We start from the raw sequence: 25927 nt of genomic DNA, 5'->3' as shown, positions 1-25927 counted from the left end.
ATAAAAACATTGGCAACTTACAAACACCTGCTTTGATTATTTGGTCTAATTAGGTTAAATTTAACCAATTCCATCTGAACAAATTGAAAACAATTCTTATCTGTTCCTCAGTCATGCACTTTTATCAGTGTTGAATGCAGATGTGTTTAATATGACACAGTTGGTGTGATTCTTTCAGCTCTGGGTGGGAGATAGAAAGGAATTGAGAACATATTTTTGAGAGTCTTCTTGAGGGGGAACTAGGGTTGTGGCTCAGTGGTAGAGCACTTGCCTAGCATGTGTGAGGCACTGGGTTCAATCCTCAGAACCACATAAAAAATAAGTAAATAAAATAAAGGTATTGTGTCCATCTACAATTAAAAAATATTTTTTAAAAAAGGAGAGTCTTCTGGGAACTTAAATTTCTGGGCCTGTAGCCATGAAATTTTCAGAAAAGGAAAAAAAAAAAGCTTTGTTGTCAATAAATTAGTTGGTTTTCTCCAAAACATTGGGACTGTCCATCTAAACTATTACTTCTGTCAAAAAGTGTCTTACCCAAGGAACAGTGAGCTCTTAAAATAAGCAGATGATTCCTGGCTATCTTTTGGAAGTTCAAATAATATAGGGTGTTATTAGCTTGCTAGGTAATGTAGTGTTTGTTGCTTGTTAATTCTAGACATGATGATGCAGGATACGTAGGCTGTCAATTCTTGGAATTTTAGAGATCATTTAATCACATGTAGATGGAAACTCAAGCAATTAATTGACTTCCTCAAGGTCACACCGTTGTTTAGTGAAAAAGCTGAGCTTTCCTGACTCTTGGTCCAACTGCCCATTTCAGTGATTCAAGTTAAGGAACTCATAGTATCTTGGACTTAGTGTCTGTATCGGTGACAGAACCATGTCCTGAAACCTTATTTCCACTCCAGCAAGGGTCTCAGAACATTTGTGATTTCAGTGTTTCTGAATGTCCCTTCCTCTACCCACTCTAGCCCCTCATCAAAGATAATCTGAAACTAGTTGCCCATGCCATGTAGTTTTTGAAAGTCTATTGTAAACATTTTGAATAAATGGAATCATAGCTTTGTGGCCTTTCATGTCTGGGTTCTTTCACATAACACTGCTTTCAAGATTCAGCCATGGTGTTGTATGAACCAGCACTTGATTCTTTTTTTGACTGAATAATATTCCGTTGTATAGATGTCACTTTTTGTTGTTATTGGAATGCTGGGGAGTGAGCCCAAAGCCTGATTCCCACATGCTAGGCAAGTGCTCTACCACTGAGCTACATATCCTCAGCTCTAGATATCACATGTTGTTTATCCATTGCATCAGTTGATGGATATTTGGGGGCTATTATAAATAATCCTGCTGTGAATGTTCATGGGCAAATTTTTGTAGAAACCTGTGCTTTCGGTTCTTTTTGATACTTATCTAGAAGTGCAATTGTTGAGTCAAATGCCAACTCTTAATTTCAACTTGTTAAGGAATTGCTAAATTGGCTCCAAAGAGACTGCACTGTCTTGCATGCCTACTAGCAACATGTGAAGAAAGTGGATCTCATTGTGCTTTTCTTTGCGTTTTCCTAATGATTAGTGATATTGAACATCTTTTCTAATGTTAACTATTAATTTTTAGAGAAATGTCCATTCAGGTCCTTTGCCCATTTTTTAATTGGTCTTGTCTTTTTTATTCTTGAATTATAAAAGTTCTTAGTGTGTTCTAATTTTAATCCATTATGAACTACACAATTTGCAAATATTTTCTCTTGTTATGTGAGTTGTCTTGCCTTTTTTTTTTTTTTTCCCTTGTGTGTGTGGGAGATACTGGGGATTGAAGCCAGGGACATTTTACCATTGAGCCACATCCCCAATCCTTGTTATTTGTATTCTGAGACAGGAACTCTCTAAATTACCCATGCTATCCTGAAACTTGAAGCCGTCCTGCCTTAGCCTCCTGAGTCATTGGGAATTACAGATGTGTGTCACCACACCCAGCTGTATCTCAAAAATTTTTAAATAAATTTTTAAATTGAGACCTACTGGCTTCAATCCCCAGTGTGCTCTGGGATTATAGGTATGCACTACCATGCTGGTTTGTCGTTTTCCTTTTTTTGGTGGGGGGGGGGGAGTACCAGAGATCGACCCAGAGGCACTTAACCATTGAGCTATATCCCCAGCCCTTTTTATTTTTTGCTAAGTTGCTTTAGCCTCGCTAAATTGCTGAGGCTGGCTTTCAACTTGCAATCCTCCTGCCTCAGCCTCCCAATTGCTGGGATTTCAGGTGTGCACCACCATGCCCAGCTTGTCACTTTTCTTGATAATGTTCTTTGATGGCAAAAGGTTTTGGTTATAATGAAATTCATTGTATTTGTTTTTTTCTTTTGTTGCTGTGCATTTGATGTCATATTTAAGAAACTATTGCCCAATCCAAAATCATGAAGGTTTATTCCCATGTTTTCTTCTAAAAATTTTTCTTCTAAAAAGTTTTAGCTCCTAGGTCTATGATCTGTTTTGAAGTGTTTTTATTTTGTTTTGTTTTGTGTTTGTTTTTGTTTGTGGCCTAGAGGATTGAACTCAGGACCTCATACATGTTAGATAAAGTACTATACCACTAAACTACCTCCCCAGACCTTTTTATTTTTTATTTTGAGACAGAGACTCACTAAATTCCCAAGATTGATTCCCCTGCCTCAGCCTCCTGAGAAGCTGGGATTATAGACACGTGTCACTGCACACCCTATAGGCTAGTTTTTATATTTGGTATGAGAGGTAGGTCTATCCACATCCTTTGCATGTGACTGTTCATTTGTCCCAGCACTCTGTGTTCAGAAGACTATTCTTTTCCCATTAAGTTGTCTTGGCACCTTGTCAAAAAATTGATTAACCATAAATTATGTGTTTATTTCTAGATTCTTTTTTTATTAGTTGTTGATGGAACTTTTAAATTTTATTTATTTATTGGTATGTGGTGCTGAGAATCAAACTCATTCTTCATACATGCTAGGCAAGCACTCTACACTGAGCTGCAATCCCAGCCCTGTTTCTAGATTCTTAATTCTGTTTCATTGATCTATATGTCTGTGCGTATGCCAGGACCACACTGTCTTGATTACCATTGTTTTGTAGTAACTTTTGAAATAAGTATAAGTTCTTCAGCTTTGTTCTTTTTGGTACTGGGGATAGAAACTCAGGGGCACTCAACCACTGAGCCACATAGCCAGCCCTGTTTTATATTTTATTTAGAGAGAGGGTCTCACTGAGCTGCTTAGCACCTTGCCTTTGCTGAGGCTGTCTTTGAACTCACTATCCTCCATCTCAGCCTCAAGCTGCTGGGATTACAGGTGTGCACGACCACACCTGGCTGAATTCCTTGAATAGGGATTGTGTTAACTGTGTAGATCAATTTGAGGAGTATTGACATCATAACAAAATTGTGTTTTCAGGTCCATGATCTCAGAATGTCTACTTATTTAAAAGTCTCCTTCATTTCTTTCAATGATGTTTTATAGATTTCAGTATATACATCATGCCCATCTTTTATTTATAGATCCTTTATTCTATGTCCTTATAGAGCTGGTTTATTAGCTTTAATAGTATTTTGGTTTGTTTTGTTTTGTTTTTTATAGACCCCTTAGAGTCCCTTTCTATATTTGGAATCATGTCATTTGCAATAGAGATAATTTTTACTTTTTCCTTTCCTATCTGGATGGTTTTAAATTTATTTTTCTTGCCTAATTGCTCAGGCTGGAATCTCCAGTACAGTGTTAAATAGAACTGGCAAAAGCAGACATCCTTGTCTTGTTCCTGATCTTAAAGAGAGAACTTTCAATCTTTCGCCATTAGGTGTGTTAGCAACGGGTTTTTCTTAGATGCCTTTTTTTTTTTAATATTTATTTTTTAGTTTTCAGCGAACACAATATCTTTGTTTGTATGTGTTGCTGAGGATTGAACCTGGGCCGCACGCATGCCAGGCGAGCGCGCTACCGCTTGAGCCACATCCCCAGCCCTCTTAGATGCCTTTATCAGGTTCTATTTCTAGATTGTTGAGGGGTTTTTTTGTTATGAAAGGGTGTTGAATTTGAATAAGTGCTCTTCTGTGTCTATTGAGGTGATCATGTGATTTTTGTCCTTCATTCTGTTCATGTGGCATGAATCATTGGCATTTTAATTGCCGAATAGTATTTCATCGTATGTTTAGTTTACTTATACTGATTTGCTAGTTGATGGACGTTTGGGTTATTTCCGTTTTTGGAGATTTTCAATAATGCAGCTCTGAATAGTCACATAGAAGCCTTTGATCAGACATTTAAATTTCTCTTGAGTAAAAACCTAAGAAGGTAATTACTGGGTCATATGGTAAGAATACATCAGTGTTGTTAGAAACTGCCAAAATGTTTAGCAAAAGCACTTTTCACTTTGCATTTGCACCAGCAATGAACCAGAAGTCCAATTGTTCCACCTTCTCTCCTAGATTTATCCCTCTTCTTTTGGCTATTCTACTGGGTACATAGTGATGTTGCATGATTTTAAGTTGCACTTGCGTAATAACTAATATTGTTAAGCATCTTTCATGTGCCATACTTGTCTACATATGTCTATTTTTGGTTAAATATCTATTTGAATCTTTTGTATTTCCCTCCTGCCTGCCTGCCCCAGTATTGGGTATCGAACCCAGGGGGTACTCTGCCACTGAGCTACATCCCCAGCCTTTTTTTTTTTTTTTTTTTTGAGACAGGATCTAACTAAGTTGCCCAGGCTGAACTCAAACTTCTTAAGAACCTACTGCTTCAGCCTTCACTGGGATTACACACATGTACCACCATGCCCAACTAGTTCTCTTTTAAACTGAGTTGTTTATTATTGAGTTGTAGGAGTTCTTTACTCACATAAATATTTTGCAAATACATTTCACCTGTCTTGAGCTTGCCTTTTCATTTTCTAAACAGTGTCTTTTGAAGATCATTTTTAATTTTGAAATCCAGTTGATCCATTTTTTGTGTATGTATTTGCTGTTTTGTGTGTCCTAGTTAATGAGTCAGTCTTTTTTTTTTTAAGAGAGAGTGAGAGAGGAAAGAGAGAGAGTGAGAGAGAGAGAGAGAGAGAGAGAGAGAGAGAGAGAGAGAAAATTTTGTTTTTAATATTTATTTTTTAGTTCTCGGCGGACACAACATCTTTGTTGGTATGTGGTGCTGAGGATCGAACCCGGGCCGCACGCATGCCAGGCGAGCGTGCTACCCCGTGAGCCACATCCCCAGCCCCCTAGTTAATGAGTCTTTCTGAGCCTATTCCCAAAGTCACAAAGATGTTGTCTCATGATTTCTTCTAAAGTTCTATAGTTTTAGATTTTACATTTAGATTTTCTGATCTATCTCAAGTTAATATTCATGTTGTCATGAGATATGCTGAAGCCCCCCCGCCCCGCCCCGTTTGGCATATAGATATTTAGTTGTTCCAGCACCATTGTTTCTTTGAATAATCTTCTGTCCAATTCCCAGTTTCCTCTCTTTTAGGGATTTCATTCATAAAAATTACATAACTTTTTTCTTCTCTCTCTCTCTCTTTTGTTTTGTTTTGGTACTGAGGATTGAACCAAGGGGAGCTTTACCACTGAGCTACATCCCCAGCTCTTTTTATTTTGAGATAAACTCTCACTAAATTGCTGAGCCTGGTCTTGAACTAGCACCCCTCCTGCCTCAGCCTGGATTATAGGCATGTACCTGGCTTAAATTAGGTAACTTATCTGTTCCACAGATCAGTGATGCCCTGGTTTCTTTATCTCCAAATTCACTTTTCTTTTGCATTGTCTAATGTGCTGCTAATTTCATCCAGTGTATTATTATTTCAGATTTTGTACATCTCTAGATGTCTGATTTATGTCCTTTTATATTGCCTATATTTCTCTTCATGTTTAGTTTTTTCTAGATTCTTCACCAGGTGTAGCATATTCATAATAGCTGTTTCCATGTCCTTGTTTCTTTTTCTTTTTTTAAAGAGAGAGTGAGAGAGAGAGAGAATTTTTTTTAATATTTAGTTTTCGGCGGACACAACTTCTTTGTTTGTATGTGGTGCTGAGGATTGAACCCGGGACGCACGCCTGTCATGCGAGGCGCTACCACTTGAGCTACATCCCCAGCCCCGTGTCCTTGTTTCTAATTGCATCATCATTGTTATTTCTGGGTGGGTCATTTCTTTTTGTTAATTTTTCTCCAAATTATGGGTCCTGTTTTTCTACTTCTTTGCACACTGGTAATATTTTATTAAATGTCAGTATTAATTTAATTTTATGTTTTTATATGTTGGATCTTGTTTTATGGCTTTAAAGTGTTGGTCTTGTTTTGGCCCACAGTTACCTAGGATCTGTTGGAACCATCCAACAGATGGTTTTGTTAGGTGGGTTCAATATTTATAGGAAGCTTTTAAAATCCATTAATAAGATAAGACCCTATTAAATTCTCTACCTGATGCCCCATGTATTACAAGTTCTGTACTTTGGGTCAGAGAACCAAACTATAGTGACCCTAGCTGTGTGAGCTTCAGGAATTGTCCAGCCCACTGCTTTCTTCTTCTTTCCCCAGCCTTAAGGAGTTTCACTCCAAGCATGTATAACAGCTGAAAGAGTCAAGGGGCTCCTTGCTCTGCAGATGTCCAGATGTCCAGGGTCCCCTTATTCACCAATTCCAGCTGTCTCTTCCCAAATTCTGATTTGTTGTCATTTCATCATTTCAACTGAACTGGACCTTGGGTTCTGGGTTCCTCCTCTCTATGCCTCTCTGCAGTAGGCTGGGACAGTTGTAAGGCTTGTGTTTGTTTTTTCTCTCAAAGATCTTCAGTCCTACACCGCTCATGTCCGGTTTTCTAATTGTTTATATTAGAAGGCAATTCCTGTAATGGTTAATCCTCCATGAGCAGAGCACAAATTACTTCCACTACCTTGTTTGGGAAATTCAAGAGCATGGCATCAACATCTGCTTGGCATCTGGGAGGGCCTTCTTGCAATATCATCACATACAAGGGCATCACATGGTGAGACCCAGCCTCCTGACTCAGGCCTCTCCTTGCTTTATCAGGTCTTCTCCTTATAAAGCCACTGTTCCATTGGGTTAGGGAGGGCCTCAGTAGCCTCCCGAAGACATTTAATGATCACATTAAATGTCTCCCCTCCTAATAACTCATAACGAGGATTCAGTTTCACCATGAGCTTTGGTTGGGACATTCAAATCATAGTACTGGGTACACTTACCAGACTCACCTCCATTGCTCACTGTGCAGAATTTATTTAACTCCTCTCTTCTAAAAAAAAGTCCAGCCAGATTCTACTGTATCTTGCTGTCTATAATTGCACCCTGCCCATCACTCCTGCTGAATGTTGGTTTGCAGTCCAGCAGTGCCAGAAGCCTCTTCCTTCTTAGATTCTGTTTCTCAAGTATAGACCCCAGAGCCCAGATGCACTCCCAGAACTGTCAACTGTAGCAGTGGCAAGGGACTGAGATGAGTGGTCCTACTCTCTTTTAATATTAGGAGGAATAAGGAAGATTTCAAAGAAATCCTTTCCGCCAGCTGGAGGCCCTCCTGTTAGTTTCATGCTACATCTGATTGTCTGAGGGTGTCAAAGAAAGTCTAGTCTTGTGGGCAAGAAGTTAAATTAAATGGGGAGGTGGGCATGGTGGGGAAATTTTTTTATATCTAGTCCTGCCCTTCAGAGCAAGTCACTAAAAGAAATAGAAGCTGTATAATGCTGAGAAGTAACTTTATGTCTGTGTTTTTGGATGGTCATGTGTTTCTCCACAATATTTCCTGACTTCCCTCTTATTTGAGCAAAGGCCAAGACAGGGTGGTGCGTAGAGGCAAAAAGTAAAAAATGTTGGTCCTTCCCAGTGCGTGATGAGCTCATCTTTAGCCTCCCCAAATCTTTTCAGAACTCTTGATCACCATCTCCCAAGCCAAAAGGGCTGTGCTTTTATTTTATGGAGTAAAAAGATAGTCTTCAAATAATATTTTCAGATGCATGTTCTCCTTCAGCAGATAAGGAATCCAGTGCTTGAAAATACACGCCTTTGAGATTATTCCAGCAGCTGGGCGAAGAGGGAGTGTTTTCAGAGGGGTGTGTGCAGGGGCCACACCTGTGTAAGCCACAGTGAAGGGGTTCAGAGAACTAGAAACAAAAGTAGACAACAAATAAACAACCAGGATCTGTTCCAGGGGAGACAATGGTGTGAATCCTCTACCAGGGCCTTCTGCGTGTTTGTAACTGGAAGGGCCCTTGAGTCAGGATTACAGTTTACTGGGAGGGGCAGAGGATTAAATAGAAGAATGGAATTTCCCTTCGATAAGGAGAGGCCAAGATTTATTAAATCAGTTAGTTTTTTTGTTGTTGTTGTAGTTCCTATGGTTTCTTCTTGTCCTCAGATAATTTTTTTTTTTGCTAAGAAGTTGCATAATAAGTCATTAACATTCACAAAGAGGACAAATTATCAGCTGTGATTATTTTTAGAACCAGTTTATCAACCATTTCAGATAAGAACTTTTTTGCTGGATCTGATTACAGATCTCTATGACCAGAGCTACAATTCTTTGAAATAGAAAAAGTGGGCCTTCCCGCTTCAAGGGAAATCTGCTTTGGATTTTTCTCACCCCCACTTTCTCAAGGAGGGCGGGTGTGCTGGTAGAGAGAGAACAGGAAACTTGGGAACAATTGTCTGCAAAGTTTTCTTGACCTACTGGCATCAGAGAATCTGAATCTTGACAGTATTTGAAGGACAGAATCCATGTGTTTGCTGGTTGGTCCATTTGAGGCAGAGGGAACAGCATGTTCAAGGTCAGACAGATTTAAAGCTCAGTGGCAGGTGAATGGCATCATCAATATCATTGTCATTTGCACAGTATCCTCATAAGTGACTTATTTCACAGCTGTGGAACTGTTTTTGTATTTGGCTGGCCTTTGCAATCCTGTGGAGGATTCTTTCTCATTCATAGATATGGATTGCTGCTAATTAGTACTATAAGTTTGCTGATTCCCAGGGCTTTTGTCCCTCCACCCCTAGCCTGGCCCCCTAGTCATCTCTGCTGGGACCAAGAAAATGTCACTCTGGACCCCAACACTTTTTCTTCTTGCCCTTTTTATTTTGGCCAGTTCAGCGCAAGACTGCTGGGCTGTCTTGGTGAGTGATGTATCAGCGAAGACCAGGCACTGTATACCATACAGGGGCTCTGCGCATGAGCACTAGATGAAGGGGTTGGTTTGTGATTAGGGGCCATGGTGTATTAGACACTAGAATTACACACACTGAGTGCGGCAAAGAGTTTGTACTGAGCAGCTCAGATGATCTCAGATGGTCTGAGGTAAAGCCTCCTGTAGTGTGTGTGGTCCCTGCACTAGCAGCATCAGCATAACAAGAGAATTTGTTAGAAAATGTGATGGTGGGGGCGGGTGTCTTTCCCCAGAGTTACTGAATCAGAAACGGTGGGGATGAACAGGTAAAATTCAAGAACCTCTGAGATGACGTCACAGCCACTCTCTGGGACATTGCTAAGATGTGAATGCCAGAGGAAATTGTCCTTTTTCTTCTAACTGGTGTTTCTCTTCCCACTTCTCCTTTCCCCTCCCCTCACTCTCTCATTAAATCCACCTAAATTAAACCGCTGTAGTGTGGTAACTCCACTGTATCCATAATTATGAGGTGATATGGCCTCGAACATTTAGCGAGGCCCTAAGCAACTTAGCAATACCCTGTCTCAAAATAAAAAAGGACTGAGGATGTGGCTTAGTGATTAAGCATTCCTGGGTTCAGTCCCCAATACCAAAAAAGGGGGTAAGGGAACAGGGTTGAATTTCTATGGTAGAGTACTTGCCTAAAATGTGTGAGGACCTGGGTTCCATCCACAGTACTATAAAACAAAACAAAAAAGAATTGTCCTTTATGATGATACTGTATTCCATTTCCTGCTTTGGAGGTAAGAAAGCTTTTCTTTAGTGAAAGTATATAGTGGGTTTTAAAATCCTTACTTTGCAAAATAAAATGTTGGCATCTTATCCATGTCTGTCACATTATTTATGACATTTTATTGGGAATTATTTCTCCAGTGAACCAGGACATAACACAGTAGGAGGTATTGTCCGTCCATGTGAATCCAGCCATTGAGCCATTCCCTTGAAGGCCAGAAATATACTTGCTCTAGGAAAGAGGGGAAAAAAAATTCCAAAAATGAAATCAGATTGGATGTTTAGAATCAGTCACACATACTTGGGTGACTGAGATGACTGCACTGGTGGGAACATGAAAAGACTTTCCCAACAGGGAGGTCTGAAAACAGCTCCAACCAGGATGGCTTTGCAAGAAACATCCTAACTTAGGAAAAATACAATGGGGCCAGTCAAGAGGAACTTGCTGCTTTCAGTGGAACCCTTGGGTCCCCAAGAAAGTAGGAACCCAAAGCATTCAAAGTTGAGATTATAAGTGGAAAAGTTAGTTTAGAAATGATTCTCTGCTAGAGAAGAAGGCTGCTAAACTTCAGACTGAGGAACTAATGTCATTTCTTTGTGTTCTACAGACAAAAGGCACTCATAGAAACAAAAATAAGTACCATCTGTTATCTAGACTTTGAACTGTATTTGATATGGCAGAGGCAAACATTGCTTCACCAGGGAGAAATCCTGGCTGTGAAACCACTAGTTGAGTCTACCTGTAGAGTCACTGTTGCTTTTCGTCCCAGCTACACACTAGAATGACCTAGGTTGCATCAAAACCAGACTTGCAGCTAGGCATGGGGGCACATGGCACAGGAGACTGACGCAGGAGGATCTCAAGTTCAAAGCCAGCCTCAGCAACTGCTTCAAAATTAGAAACAAAAAGGGCTAGGGATGTGGCTCAGTGGTTAAATGCCTCTGGGTTTAATCTCTAGTACAAAAAAAAAAAAAAAAAAAGCAAAACCAGACTTGTGTTCTCACCCTAGAGATATGATTAAGTGTCCCCCATCATAAGTACTCTTCTAAAGCCCTTGGATGGAGTTAATGTGCTCCCCAGGCTGAGAGCCACTACACAAGAACAGGGCAAGGCTTCTTTTGTCAGTCACTGCAGCTGTTCATGGTGAAATGTGGGGCATTTCTACCTCCAGCCTCCTGGCCACCTAGAGACCCCACACTGCATACTGTGGTGTGGTGGGCATGGTTCTGGGGTTCCCACCAGAGCAGAGCCTGGTTTTTCTAGTTCATGACACTTCTAGGACTTCAGAGAGAACCTAGTGAGCAACGTCCCTACGGCTGCCTGTGGCCAGCCACTCTCTATGGTGCTTGTTCATTCCTTCTAATGTCTTTTTTGCTTGCTTTGGATTTTTTGTTTTGTTTTTTGGTGGCACAAGGCATTGAACCCAATGGTGCTTTAGTATGGCACTACACCGCCAACCCTATTTATTTATTTTATTTTGAAACAAATTCTCACTAAGTTTCTGAGGCTCGCCTCAGACTTGTGATCCTCCTGCCTCAGCCACCTGAGTCACTGGGATTACAGGCGTGTGCCACCATGCCCAGCTCATTCTTCTACAGTCTTGGTGACTGTCCCTCCTTTGGCGTTTTTATTAGTGGGAAAAAACAGTGCTTGGTGAAATTCTAGTTCTTCTGTACTGTGAGAGATGGGGCTGAAATCAGCAGTGCTCTGCTTGGAACCACAACCCCATGCTCACCATGAACCCCCCCACCCCCCCATCCCAGAAAGTTATCCCCCAGGAGTGTGGTACCCAGCTTGGGTGGAAACCAGAACTTCTTGCCAGCTTCTTAAAGTGACAGTTGTCTCACCCAACTGAATCAGAATGTACAAGAGTGGGATTCAGGACTGTGTGGTTGAGGCAGCAGTTTGTAAAATACCTGGGGCAGCAGATATTTTGTGAACACTTTAGAAATGATTGTTCCCAGTGGGGCACCGCACACACCTGTAATTCCAGCTACTTGGGAGGCTGAAGCAGAAGGATCACAAATTCAAAGCTAGACTCAGAAACTTAGCAAGACCTTGTCTGTTTCTGTTTTTGTTTTGTTTAAGATGGGGCAGGGAAGGCTGGGGCTGTAGCTCAGTGGTAGAGCACTTGCTCTTGGTTCAATCCTCTGCCTCAAACAAACAAAAAAAAAAAAAAGAAAGAAATGTGTGTTCTCAGCCCCACCCCCGACCTCCTAAGTCAGAGAACTTTGGGCAAAGGCCAGGCTGTCTGGTTTAATAGGTCCTCTGGGGATTCTAGTGCACACTCAAGTTTGAGAAGCTCTGCTCTCGGGCATCTCTTTGGGTCAGAGTGTTGCACAACAGAGAATATTTTTTCTAAGCCACAGCTTGGAGAAAGTGCCCAAATGAATGTTGTTTGATAATTTTTCTACCCTGCAGTTCTGGACTAACCTCTCCTGCTGCTCCTCTGTTGACACATAATTCCTCAGAACCCTTTGGAAGGTCTCCCTGGGTCTGTTCTCTCCCAACTCTCCCAGGAGCAGTTGTCCTTTGCTCTCCAGCCAGGCGCCCAGCAGCCTTCAGGACCCATCTGAAATTTTCTTCCTGAAAGACCTGCTTTTTATTTTTTTATTTTTTTTTGTACTGGGAATTGAACCCAGGAGATTTTACCACTAAGCCACATCCCCAGTCCTTTTTTTAATTTTGAGACAGGGACTTGGTTATCAAATGCTGAGACCAGCCTCAAACTTGCTGTCCTCCTGCCTCAGCCTCCCAAGTAGCTGGGATTATTATAGGTTTATACCATTACACCCAACCCTGAAAGCCCTTTTTAAAACTTTCCAATAGAAATTAAGTGCCCATTGTATTCATTTCGGTCTTTCTCATAGTTTTTGTATTCACTTTACATAACAAGGCTTTTTGTGATCGTGGTCAGGTAATTTAACCTGTTTCCTCATAGGAATGAGAGAGAATAATAGGTAAATAGTAATGAGAATAATAGCTACAAGTGTGGCACACACCTGTAATCCCAGCAACTTGGGAAACTGAAACAGGAAGATTCCAAGTTCGAGACCAGCCTCAGCAACTTAGTGAGATCCTATCTCAAAATAAAAACTAAAAAGGGCTGGGGATGTAGCTTAATGGTAAAGTACCCTTGGGTTCAATCCCTAGTACCAAAAAAAAAAAAAAAAAAGAAGAAGAAGAAGAAGAAGAAAAAATAGAGCCTACTTAGTTAATAGGTTATAATGTGCTCAGAGTAACATACAACAAATATCAATTCTTTTTTTTAAAGATGGTACACAATATCTTTCTTGATTTTATTTATTTTTGTGGTGCTGGGGATCAAACCCAGTGCCTCACATGTGCAAGGCAAGCACTCTACTGCTGAGCTATAACCCCAGCCCCAACAAATATCAGTTCTTAAAGTAGTGTTTATTTACTGCATTAAGTAATGGGTATACAATATTCTATAATAACAGAATAATGGATGGCAACACAAATACTCAACAAATGTTAAGTTTGGTCACTAACACTTTTAGGTCACTAAGCATTTTATAATTTTTATAGTTATCTTCTCATTATTATTTTATACTTGGATAACCTTCTGTTAGTCTTAGATCTCTTTGACATCAGATCATTCTTTCTCCATTCTGAATCTGAATATCTCGCAAAGTACATAGCATGTGCTCAGTTAATATTCACACTGGGCTCACAGGCAGTATGGATCAAGAAGTGTCCAAGGAACCCTTGCTGGGCATGTCCCTTTTTTTGCTTTTCTTTGGTGTGGTTCCCTCTCCACGACCCCAAAGAAAGCCCCTGAGTCTGGATGTGCAGCTCTTGAGCACAGCAGACTATATACTCATGAAAACATGTCTTTCAGATAACACTTTCCTCTGAAAATCATCCAGAATGGCCTAGATCGTTTTTCCTGGTTTTAATTACCTTTTTAAGAACAGATCTCTGAGCCATGTTCCTGACTCGTCACCAAACAAATGAAATTCCTTTTTAATGAAGTATTGTCCTCAGGAAGCAGTGGGTGGGAAGGACAGGAAACCAAGGGGAGCCTCTTTTCTGGACTTCATTGTAATGGGGTTGGGAGTTTTAGGCACTGAATATGAAGATGACAAGAAGGTCCAGGATCCCCACTCCTGCTGCTTGGTGGATGACTGCCGCCTGCTCCAGCCAGGACTTTATGGAGTCTGAGTTAATAACTGAGGGCAGATCTACAACTACAGGTGGCAGATGGTGCCCTCCATGGGCCTCATTATTGCAGCCTTAGTCCCCACTCTGCCTCCTAGACTTCCTTTTTGAAAAAATTTGATGTTTTTTTATTACATATTTCAAATTCCTGGGTTACTGCAAGCCTGTGTAATTTTTAAATTTCAAATAAGTTTTCCAAGTGTTAGCTTCATCTTTTACATTCTATTGGTTTATGATAGTTTTCTAAAAGTCAGCGGAGTTCACTGAGTAACACTGTGATGATGAATGGAAATAGCAATTTCTATCTTAAACGCTCCCTGGGAAGCCTTTATAAGATAAACTCATTAACTTTGGGGATAGACTTGCAAGTTAGGGATTTTCAGAGAATGCTATAGATGTAATATCTAAATTTTAGGACTGATGAAGTCAGTCCTAATATTCTTATAGATAAAACTCAGGGCAGAATGGGACCATTGGAGAATGGAGAATGACAGGAACCAATAGAGCTGGTTAATGAACTGATTAGGGCTTGCAGTGTGGGGTCAGCAGCAGGGGCAGGCACAGAACCAGCCTTAACACTCACCCAGGCCTCTGTCCTCCACCAGACCCAGTGAACATTATTAGTAATTTGATTTTGGTATTTATCGCATGCCTATGACATTGAAGTTTCCCCAATTTCTGTTAGATGATGACTTCATTATATAAAGAACCAAGTCCTGGGAGTTGCCCAAGACTCCTCCCCTGAGTCAGCCACTGCCACAAATCCGGCCTATTTTATCTCCTTTAGTGCTTTAAACCTTCCTTCTTTCTCTCCATTCTGTCTCAGACCATTTTCTGCTGTTGTACAGAATATCATAAACTGGGTAAAATATAAACAGTTGAAATTTATTCAGCTTTCTCGTCAAATGGCTGGCAGGTCCAAGACCCAGGGGCTACATCCAGCTCATCTTTCTGTGTCATAACATGGCGGAAGGGAGAGGGTAAGAGAGGGGTGAATTTATAACTGGCCCACTCCTGCAACAGGAGGGCAGAGCCCTCGTGCCAATCACCTCCTCAAAGCCCTCTCCCCTTAATACTGTTAGCATGGCAGTTAAATTTCAACACGCATTCTGGAAGGGACATTCAAAGCATTGCACCTTCCTTCTTCTGGGCCCTCATCGTTTCTCTGCTGCACTGCCCCCTGAGCAGTAAGAACCCCTCACCTGGCCATGTTGCTGAAAGCATTCCCTTGCCTGCAGGCTCCTTCAAGTGTCTAGGAGGAACTCTGCATCCTGCCTCATGTGTCTTCCCCAGCCTCATCTCCTGCTCTTCCCCGTCTTGGTATGTTCAGTGCTCTCAGGGGACCTGTAGTTCCCACCTGCTCCCTTCTGGTTCATGCCTTTGAGCCTTTGCTCAGGTTCCTCTGCCTTGGGTGTTCCAACTCATTCTCGCCTCCTTTCCCTCTTGAGACTCAGGCTATCGTTTGTAACACCCTATTGGAATCATCTGTTCATGCATTTCTCTTTCTCTGTAAACCTCTTGAGAGCTGTGATTTTATTCTACTTAGCACCTAACACATAGGAAGCAGGATAGTGTTTTTTGATCAGAACAGAAAATACAAAAATCTCTCAACAACAAAAAGGCAGACCATAAAACTTAACAGGGAGATAAAATTTAACAGGGATTTACTTGAGATTTACTTGAGATTAAAACCAACGAAGAAAACAAGTCTCAACCTATGTACGGGAGTGCCAGGTGGGAGAAGGGTGACTCAGCCCCTCAGCAGAGCACAGGCAAGAAGGGCTGTGGTTCCAGCTGGCTAAATGCTCCGAATGAGTCAAAGGTGTGACCAGGGGTCTCATGGGCAGAACAAGGGAAGTTAGTTGTCCCGCTGGACAGACCATGCAGGAGTCACACTCTGTTCTGTGGGTCATACTTGAAGAGAGGAGAGGCCTGTCCAGAGGAATGCAGCTGGATAGTGAGAGGAGGTGAGCCCCAGCATGCAGGGAGGAAGGAAGAGGAAGAGGAGAGCGTGATCATTGTAATCAGATGCTTACAGAGCTCTTTGGGAACCTCAGAATGCAGAATCAGGCCAGCGAGTGGAAATTCCAAAAAGAACTGTATGTCAGGTCCATCTAGTGATGGAAGAAGCTGCCTATAAGCTCCAAAACCCCAATATAGAAGATTGGAAAGAGGTGCTGTAGAGGAGCTCTGAGAAAAAGTTTGGACTTTTTAGTCATCTTTGAGGCTCAATGATTCAGGAGGTTGCTGCGTTCATATTTATTGAATGCCAAGGAGTGGTTCAGAAGCACAGTTTCAGATAGTAATGCCTTTGTCCCTCTGGGGAGGATAATTGGGAATTACTTAAGTAGAAATCACTTCTGGGCCCAGAATCCAAATCCTAGTGGGCTAGGCGCCTACTACATAGTATCTATGAGATCTACTTAGGAAGGATATTCCATGATCCCATCCCTCCCAGTGGGTTGAGAGCCTTCTATTCTCTCGTGTCCTTTTGTGGAAAGTTGAATAAGATGATTACCTCTTTCCCTTTCCTTTTCTGCTTTTTAGTTCTGGAGAGTCTTGGCTTCTGGGAGGAAGTCAGACGGATCATCTCGGGATCAGAGCTAGTGACAGGATTCCCTTGTACCTTCAAGGTGCCAGGCCTGCCACAGTATCTCCAGAGCCTCACCAAATTAGCCCTCAGTGCAATGTGGGTAGTGCTGGACAAGACCAAAGAGCAAACAGGAGGTGTTCCTGTCACCTTCTCGCAGCTGCTAGAGTCTTCCTTTCCTGAAGTTCGCTTGCTGACATTGGAATCCCTGTTGGAAAAGTCCTCATCAGTAGCCTCTGGACCAGGAGAAAAGGGACTGCCATCCTTGCTGTGCAGCATGGGAGAGAAGTTCCTGCTGTTGGCAATGAACGAGACCCACCCAGAATGCTTCTGTAAGGTAAAGTCTCTGATGGACCAGTGTTCCCTCCACTCCCCGTTTTCAGGAAGAAGATGGCTTTGGACTCTTCGTATGGTAATGCATAGAAGGGTACTAAGAATGTAGTCGATGATGGTGGTATTGATAGCATAGATGTCCACCAAAAACAAGTCCCTCTGGGATGCTTAGAAAACAGATTATTGAAAATTGGCTATAGCTGGGGCTGGGGCTCAGTGACAGTACTCGCCTAGCATACCTGAGGCACTGAGTTTGATCCTCAGCACCACATAGAAATAAAATAAAGGTATTATGTCCACCTGCAACTAAAATATATATTTTTTTAAAAAGAAAAAAATTAGCTCTATCTATATCTATATTACCTGTATCTATAAATGTATCAGAGGTCATCTTTGCTAACATGCCAACTGAGGCAGCTGGCCACCTGGGAAACACAACCAAAAGTAAAGGGCACTGGCCTAGCAATCTGGGATTGCACAGATCATGAGTCACTAGAAGTTTGTCATTGCTTCATAGCACCTCAGTCCCTCAGAGGTTCTACAGGGAAATAAAAGGTCAGTTGGGAGCCTTTTGAAAGATAGGCTTCCTTATTGGTACAAGCAGTTATTATTTAGCAGCTGGAGTCTTTTGCCTGAATATATTCTCTCTCTCTCTCTCTTTCCCTTCCTCTCCACCCTCCCCTTCCCTCCCTGCCTTCCTCCCCCTGCCTTTTCCCCCCATGGATTTGGCTCACACAGATACTGAAGATTCTCCACTGCATGGAGCTCAGTGAGTGGCTTCCCCAGACAGAGCGCTGTGTCCACCTAACCCCAAAGGAGTTCTTGACCTGGACAATGGATATTGCTTCCAACGAGAGGTTTGCCCCCTGTTCAATGGAGATACAATGTTACGATCCCATCAGTCATGCGGTGAACCTGTTAACACTCCTGGACTAAGGGGTCAGGTCCTGCATTTCTTTCTAAACTTCAAGCAACAAATGATATCAGAGTTTTACGTTAAAAACCAAAGTTGGGCTGGCAGTAGAGCTCAATTGGTAGAGTGCTTGCCTTGCATGCACAAGTCCCTGGGTTCAATCCCAGCACCACCGCCCCCCCCACCCCACCCCCCCACATAAAAAGTAATGAATAATTGCCTTGAGAGGCATTTGTATGGCCAGGAGGTGGACATATCCAATGTTCACATTTACATGGATCACAACTATCTGCAGAAATTATCTGACTGTATAAAATATATTTGATTTGAATTTGTGTGTTTTCTTACTCTTTCCAGATCTGAAATACAGAGTGTGGCTCTGAGACTTGCCTCCAAAGTGATTGCCTACCACTTGCAGACATGTGAGGAGGTAAGACTGACTCTTTGCCAGTCCTGGGGCCTGGGTTTTTGTGCTCTTAATTACTTGGATGGTGGTAGTAAAAGTCAACTGTTCTAGCAGGAAGAATTACTGTGACCTGTGTACATGGCCTCTACTAAAAGATTGTTCCTGTTGATTATTCACTCAGGGAATTACTAGTGAAGGCTTCTTGATCCCCACGTTTCTTTTCTCTTGTTTTGGGTATTTTTTATTAGAGTCCACAAATGTAACACAGCCTCCCTCAATATACACATGTCCATTGTTTTCCCCCATTTTTGTAACTAGACCATTTAAAGAAGAATAAGCAAGTCAATTAGAATATTTAGAATTGCAATCTAGTGAACTATGAATGAAAATAAATTGCTGAGGCTTAAATGCTCCTCCAGAACATGGCCTAGCAGGCTCTGGGTGGAGGCCCAAGTGTGCCTCACCTGTTTCACATATGCTTTGGGGGTGAATTAGAAATAAACTAAGCAAAACAACTTCCTGGGAAGATGCTTTAAGACAAACGTATATATACTTAGGTGCACACAGGAAAGGTAACCATCACAGAATAATGAAGGCATGGTGGCCAATACCGCAGTAAAATTACACATTTAAAGATCTTAGTCATAGCTGAGTGCAGTGGTGCATACCACCCAGTCCTAGCTTCTCAGGAGGCTAAGGCAGGAGGATGGCTTGAGCCCAGGAGTTCAAAGCAAGCCTCACAACATAGTGAGAACCCATCTAAAAGAAGAAAGGAAATAAAAAATCTTGATTACACATTTCCACAGTGAGATACGAGTGGCATAGCCCTGCATTCTGAGTCCCTAAAATAAACTACTACCAAGATACGTGCTGAAGATGCAAGGGTGACAGAGACTAGAGGTGCAGTCTAATGAGATAGAGGGCATTGAGTCATCACATCAAATGCACAGGTAGGGCTGTGAGAACCCAGAAGAGGAAGGGACAGTTTGGGAGCTGAGGAAGACTTCATAGAAGGAGGTTGTTAAGTTCAGAGAAGTAGAGTCCCAGAGCTTGCTGTGAGGTTAGGGAGGTTCCAGGTGACTTCCACTAGATAGCCACTAGATAGGCTGCTAGTTTCTTTCACAGCATTTACTTTGAGTGTCCTTGGGACATGGGAGGGAGATATTTTGAAATCTAATGGATGTATGGGTCCTAGCTGGTGATTAATCACCTAGCTGGTGATTAGCCCCTGCCTCATGTCCCTTTCCTCCCTGCTATCTGCTGTGCGTCAAGAGCAGTAATCATGTAAATGATGTCACCACAACAGTTAAATTTCAACATGACTTACAGAGGAAGCGTTCAAACCATAGCAAGCAGTACATCTAGAACAACAATTCTCTTTCTAGAAAAAGTAAGAAAACAAAGTATAAAAGATGGCAATGATCCAAATGTCCATAAACTCAGAATGGAATATTACCTGGCCATAAAGAGCACTGGAGTACTGATCTATCCCACAGCATGGATGGACCTTGGAACATTAACCTGAGTGAAAGAAGCCTGTCACAAAAGACCACACATTGAATGATCCCATTTACATGAAATCTCTGGAAAAGGCAAATTCAGAAACCAAAGGTGGACTAGTAGCTGTTTAGGGCTGAGGGATGGAGGATGGAGGAGTGATCGCTAAAGGGCACAGGGTTTGTCTTTGTGGTGATGAAGGCATTCAAAAACTGAATAGATAGAAACAAAAATTGAGTAGATAGAAACATTTACTGTTTGAACATTACACAAGTATACATGTATCAAAACATCACATGGTACCCCATAACATGTACAATTTTTATGCATCAGTTAAAAACTTATTAAACAGTTTTTTAAAAAGCAAGATACAGGGCTGGGGATGTGGCTCAAGCGGTAGCGCGCTCGCCTGGCATGCGTGCGGCCCGGGTTCAATCCTCAGCACCACATACAAAGATGTTGCGTCCGCCTATAACTAAAAAATAAATATTAAAAAATTCTCTGTCTCTCTCTCTCTTAAAAAAAAAAAAAAGCAAGATACAGCTTTGAACAGGTAATCCCAGGAATTTGGGAGGTTGAGGCAGGAGGATCACAAGTTCAAGACCAACCTGAGCAACCTAGCAAGAACCTGTCTAATAATAAAATTAAGAAGGGCGGGGATAGGGCTGGGGTTGTGGCTCAGTGGTAGAGCGCTTGCCTAGCACATGTGAGGCCCTGGGTTCAAACCTCAGCACCACATAAAAATAAATAAATAAAATAATAAAATAAAATAAAATAAATTGTGTCTAACTACAACTAAAAATAAATATTAAAAAGTTTCCTTGGAAAGCTGGGAATGGAACCACCATTTGACCCAGCTATCCCCCTTCTCAGACTATTCCCTAAAGACCTTAAAAGAGCCTACTATAGGGATACTGCTACGTCGATGTTCATAGCAGCACAATTCACAATAACTAGACTATGATACCAGCCTATATGCCCTTCATTAGATGAATGGATAAAAAAATGTGGCATTTATACACAATGGAATATTACTCTGCACTAAAAAATGACAAAATCATGGCATTTGCAGGGAAATGGATGGCATTAGAGCAGATTATGCTAAGTGAAGCTAGCCAATCCCTAAAAAACAAATGCCAAATGTCTTCTTTGATATAAGGAGAGCAACTAAGAACAGAGTAGGGAGGAGGAGCATGAGAAGAAGATTAACATTAAACAGGGAGGAGAGGTAGGAGGGAAAGGGAGAGAGAAGGGAAATTGCATGGAAATGGAAGGAGACCCTCATTGTTATACAGAATTACATATAAGAGGAAGTGAGGGGAAAGGGAAAAAAAAATTGCCGCAGTCTGGCTGGGCACAAATAACCAAGCCGCCACGAGGCACTTGTAGGTCAAACAGGAACTCCTTTATTGCCCGAACTCCACCTGCACTCCACCGGAGCTTCCCGGGAACTCGGGAAACTCCACAAGAACTCAAAAGTAGCAGGTGCCTGAGGCAGCAGGAGCCGCCATATTGCGGACAGCAGGGGTCTAATATACAACTGAATACACAGCCTGCCCCAATCCAGCATCATCCAGTCACAGCAATTATACACAGCTTAACTTAATTATCATCATCTTAATGGCTCGCTGGCATCACCTCTCAACCACTTCTTCTGGCAATGCTGTGGCTCTCAACATCAAACAAGGGAGAGAAATGAATTACAGTAGATGGGGTAGAGAGAGAAGAGGGGAGGGGAGGGGACGGGGGATAGTAGAGGATAGGAAAGGCAGCAGAATACAACAGACACTAGTATGGCAGTATGTAAAAAAACGTGGAGGTGTAACCGATGTGATTCTGCAATCTGTATACGGGGTAAAAATGAGAGTTCATAACCCACTTGAATCAAATGTATGAAATATGTAAGAACTATGTAATGTTTTGAACAACTAATAATAAAAATAATTGGGGGGGATGGGATTGTGGCTCAGCAGTAGAGTGCTTGCCTAGCACACACAAGGCCCTGGGTTCAACCTCACACCACATAAAAATAAATAAATAAATAAAATAAAGGTATTGTATCAACTACAACTAAAAAATAAATGTTTTTTTAAGAAGTGGGGAGTGACTGGGGATAAAGCTCAGTGGTAGAGCTCTTGCCTAACATGCACAAAGCCCTAGGTTTAATTCCCAGTACCAAAACAACAACAACAAAACCCCAAGGTATCAAAACATGTAGTAATAAAATAGAATGTGGTGGCTGCACATATTTCTGAAATGTACCAAAGTTCATTGAATTGTTCATTTTAAATGGGTAGATTGCATGGTATATGATTATATCTCAGTAAAGCTGTTACTATTAAAAACAATGGGTCTTTGTTTAAACAGAGTATCAGTTAGGATAGTGCTTTCAAATGTTATAACAGAAATTCATAAACACTGTGGCTTAACCCAGGTAGAAGCAGGTATGGCGTCTTGACAGTGTTAGGCCCCAAGCCTTTCTACTTTGAAGTTCTTCTGTCCTCAACATGTGGCTTCCATCTTATGGTTCCAGATGGTTCCTCCAGCTCCAACCATCTTGTCCAATTTAGCTAACAGGAGGGGGAACCCCAGAAAGCAAAGATGATGGGCATTCCCTAAGGCACATCCTGCCCAGACGCCACTTCCAGTGATATCCCATGAGTTAGACTGTAGTCACAATTTGCTTCTACATATGAGGGAGGCTGGGAAATACAGTGTTTGGGTGGGTGCCCACAGGCCCAGCCAAAAATCTGGGTTCTGTTCCTAAAAATAGGAGGGATATCTGGTTATTGGGTTCAGCAAGCTGCTCTTTGCTGCTATAGTCTTCCTCACAAGGTTGGTCTTTAGCTGTTTAATACACTGGTGTGTGATAACCTGATACGTCAGAAAAGACTTGAGGAACTTGCTGTCTCCTTATAGTGACTCTACATTTCTGAAAGACAGGTCAGATTTGCTTCCTTGGGTTTGTTTAGGTCTGCCTGGTTGGTATAGAAAACAACTAAGAATCTTCTTCCCACTGAGGTAGGAGGTGGTTGCAGAGCAGTTTGATGGAGCTCTCCCCTCTTCCCACGTCAGCCCATGGTTTCCCCTTCAGGGATGCTGATACGTACCTTTTGTGCTTTCAGAGCAGGAACTCGAACTCGATGGCCCCGGAGCTGAAGCAGTGGGTCCAGCTGGTCGTCTTGTCCTGTGGAGACCGCCTCCCCACAGCGTCAAGGCTGGCCGCTGCCGGGGTCCTCACCAGCACGGCACCACTTTTCCTCACTAACCCCCGTCCCATCCTTGGTAAGTGTCGAGGAGGGGGCCTGTTGTACCAGACTCAATGAACTCATGGGTGGGTTCTCCAGGCTGCAAGAGAAGGGAAGGTGACAAGTGGCAGTGTGATCCAGGCCTTGATGTCTTCCCGTGTGTTCCTCCCCTGCGTTTGTTCTCTAGTCACTTTTCACCTACAGCCTCTCAGTCCTCTTTCTTTCAGTCTTATCCTCCCAGCCATTCTCCCTGGAGGTCCAGAGAGCCTCTGTGGTCTGTGTGAAGTGTAAATGTGATCCTTTCTGTCAACACCAGCCAACAGAAATGTTGACAGTCCTCCATGGGTTCCCACTGCCTTCAGGAGAAAATCTAAGCACCTTCCACGGGCCTCACGGGCCTCATGGGCCCTTCCTGTGCCGCCCATGGCCTAGCCCTCCTGCCTCCTTGTCCCCACTCCCCATACAGGCCCTTGGCGTCAGCCTTTCTCCATCAACAAACCACTGCTTGACCAGCTTTTGTCTTTCAAGACTCGTCCCAACCATCCCCTCTTCCAGGAAGCCTCTTCCATGATTAGGTGATGAACATGGGTGAGCGTGAAGCTGTGGAGCGAGGAAGAAGAGGACAGGCTCCAAAGACAATCAGGAAGTAGAGTCCCAGGGCTTGCTGTGAGGTTAGGGAGGTTCCAGGTGACTTCCACTAGATAGCCACTAGATAGGCTGCTAGTTTCTTTCACAGCATTTACTTTGAGTGTCCTTGGGACATGGGAGGGGAGATATTTTGAAATCTAATGGATGTATGGGTCCTAGCTGGTGATTAATCACCTAGCTGGTGATTAGCCCCTGCCTCATGTCCCTTTCCTCCCTGCTGTCTGCTGTGCCTCAAGAGCAGTAATCATGTAAATGATGTTGAAGCAAACCAAACTGGAGGAAATCATCAGGAGAAAAGCATAAGGGACTTTTTGTTCTGTTTTAATTTTTTTAATTATGTTGGTTTGGTTTTAAACATAGGGTTTAATCAGAGGAAAGCCATGTTTCAGTCCTCGCCCCTTCCTCTCCTGCCGTGGTTAATCCTGTATTGCCATGCTCTGGTGTACTTCCCATCTTTTAGTGGAATTTCTTTCTTTCTTTCTTTCTTTCTTTCTTTCTTTCTTTCTTTCTTTCTTTTTTTTTTTTTTTCTGCATCTATGCACAGCCCTCAAGAGTAAGACATGGCCCCTGCCTCCAAGGAGTGTTTAGTATAGTTGCAGAGAAAGATTTCCAGAAAAAAGGAAATAACTGGTTTTTAGATGATAAAATTCAAATCTTGAATGTCACTCGAGTTCAGAACAATGAGGTGTCTCATATCCCTGGATCTCTCTAGGAGACAAAATTTTATTTAATATCCTTTCCCGTCTTCTTAGTGACATCTAGGCACTTTTCTTATACCCAAAGGGGGATTAAGAGGGAACCTTCAGTGATTATGATTTAATCATTGGACCCAGAGGAATATGAACAAAGGATTATAAACTTTAGTGGGGGTGGGAGGTGCACCTGTAGTCCCAGCACCTCAGGAAGCTGAGATGACATACCCAGGAGATTGAGGCCAGCCTGGGCAACATAGCCAACTCTTAACAACAAAATGGGGCATGGATGTCAAGTTTCTCCAATAAGATTAATACCATTTTGCAGTACATCTTCTGGGTAACTGGCTACTGTAGCCCTGATTCTTAGCAGCCAAATTTGTGTAGAATAACCTGGAATTCCTGTGTGGAATTGAGTCCTGGACAAAAGCTATTGATTCATAATGGATTGCTGATGCGGAGTGAAGCATTATAGAAATGAGGAAGGAGATCAGTGGTAGCTGGTGGCATATGAGAACATGAAAAACAGGCACTGATTAGAGAGACCAAGGGTGTATGAGGACAGGTTGAAATGGACTTAAGAGGGGAGGATTTTAACAATATAGATGGCCATGTTAAAGAGGGAAATATTAATAAGGTAGGGACCCTGCAGACAGAGGATGGATTCTGAGACTGAGTAAAGGGCTGGTGGGGCCACTCAGTGGGAAAGTGCTCGCCCAGTGTGCTCAAGCCTCGGTTCAACCTCATACCACCCAAAAGGAAGCTACTCAACTCTGAAAGACTGAGTAAAATTTAAAGCCAGATCTGAAACAGAAAGAGAACAAAACCCCAAATGGAGCCGTTTGTGCTCTTGGTTTGACTAAAGCGCCAGCAGCTCTGAGATAGCAGGTTCTCTGTGGACAGATGAGAGAGAGAGAGTATACCAAGAGGAGTTCTTGGGACAGGAGGACTTTCCTGTTGCAGGAAGAAGGTGACACGTGGTCTGCCATGGCTCTCCACTGAGACCCTCCACACAGCTCTGCCTGCAGGATAGGGGTCCTGTCTGTGAGGCCTGCCTACCTCTCCTTGTCCTTGTGAAGTTTGTCCCAGGTTCAGTAGTCCTTTGTGATCTTTATGATCTTTCCCTATTGTAAGTCACTGCCTCCTATTTCCTCCATGACTACTCATGGCCTTGTGTCCTGGACTTCATATTCTTTTCTGTTGTTCAAGGGCAGATACCATTCTTAGCAGCAATTAGCACAGTCTGACCAGCAGAGTCAGTACCCCAAGGAATGGCAGCATCAAGAGGACTCCCCTCCCCCCCTCCCCCCTGCCCTACATACAAGTGACATAGGCTGGTGCATTTTTCCTGTGTCCTTGCACTTTTTTCATTCTTTCCCTAAGGCATGATCTTTTTTTTTTTTTTTTTTTAGGTACTCGGTTATTCTACTATTGAACCACACCCTCCCCCCAACCTTTTTATTTCTTATTTTGAGACAGAGTCTTGCTAAATTACC

The 25927-nt window shown here is 42.3% G+C and overlaps 1 protein-coding gene across 1 annotated transcript in view; it reads left to right on the top strand.

The window, feature by feature from the left end:
* Thada (THADA armadillo repeat containing) overlaps positions 1 to 25927 on the top strand; it is a 323478-nt gene that overhangs the window by 258641 nt on the left and 38910 nt on the right. Inside the window, 4 exon segments of the mRNA XM_077791748.1 lie at positions 16652 to 17031; positions 17766 to 17884; positions 18298 to 18370; positions 22969 to 23128. Of these exon segments, the coding sequence (XP_077647874.1) occupies positions 16652 to 17031; positions 17766 to 17884; positions 18298 to 18370; positions 22969 to 23128 (732 nt within the window).

This window comes from Urocitellus parryii, chromosome 12, assembly GCF_045843805.1.
Source record: "Urocitellus parryii isolate mUroPar1 chromosome 12, mUroPar1.hap1, whole genome shotgun sequence".
NCBI classification, from domain to species: Eukaryota; Metazoa; Chordata; class Mammalia; order Rodentia; family Sciuridae; genus Urocitellus; species Urocitellus parryii.
The sequence above is the reverse complement of the archived record's forward strand: the minus strand, read 5'-3'. Positions and strand labels throughout refer to the sequence as shown.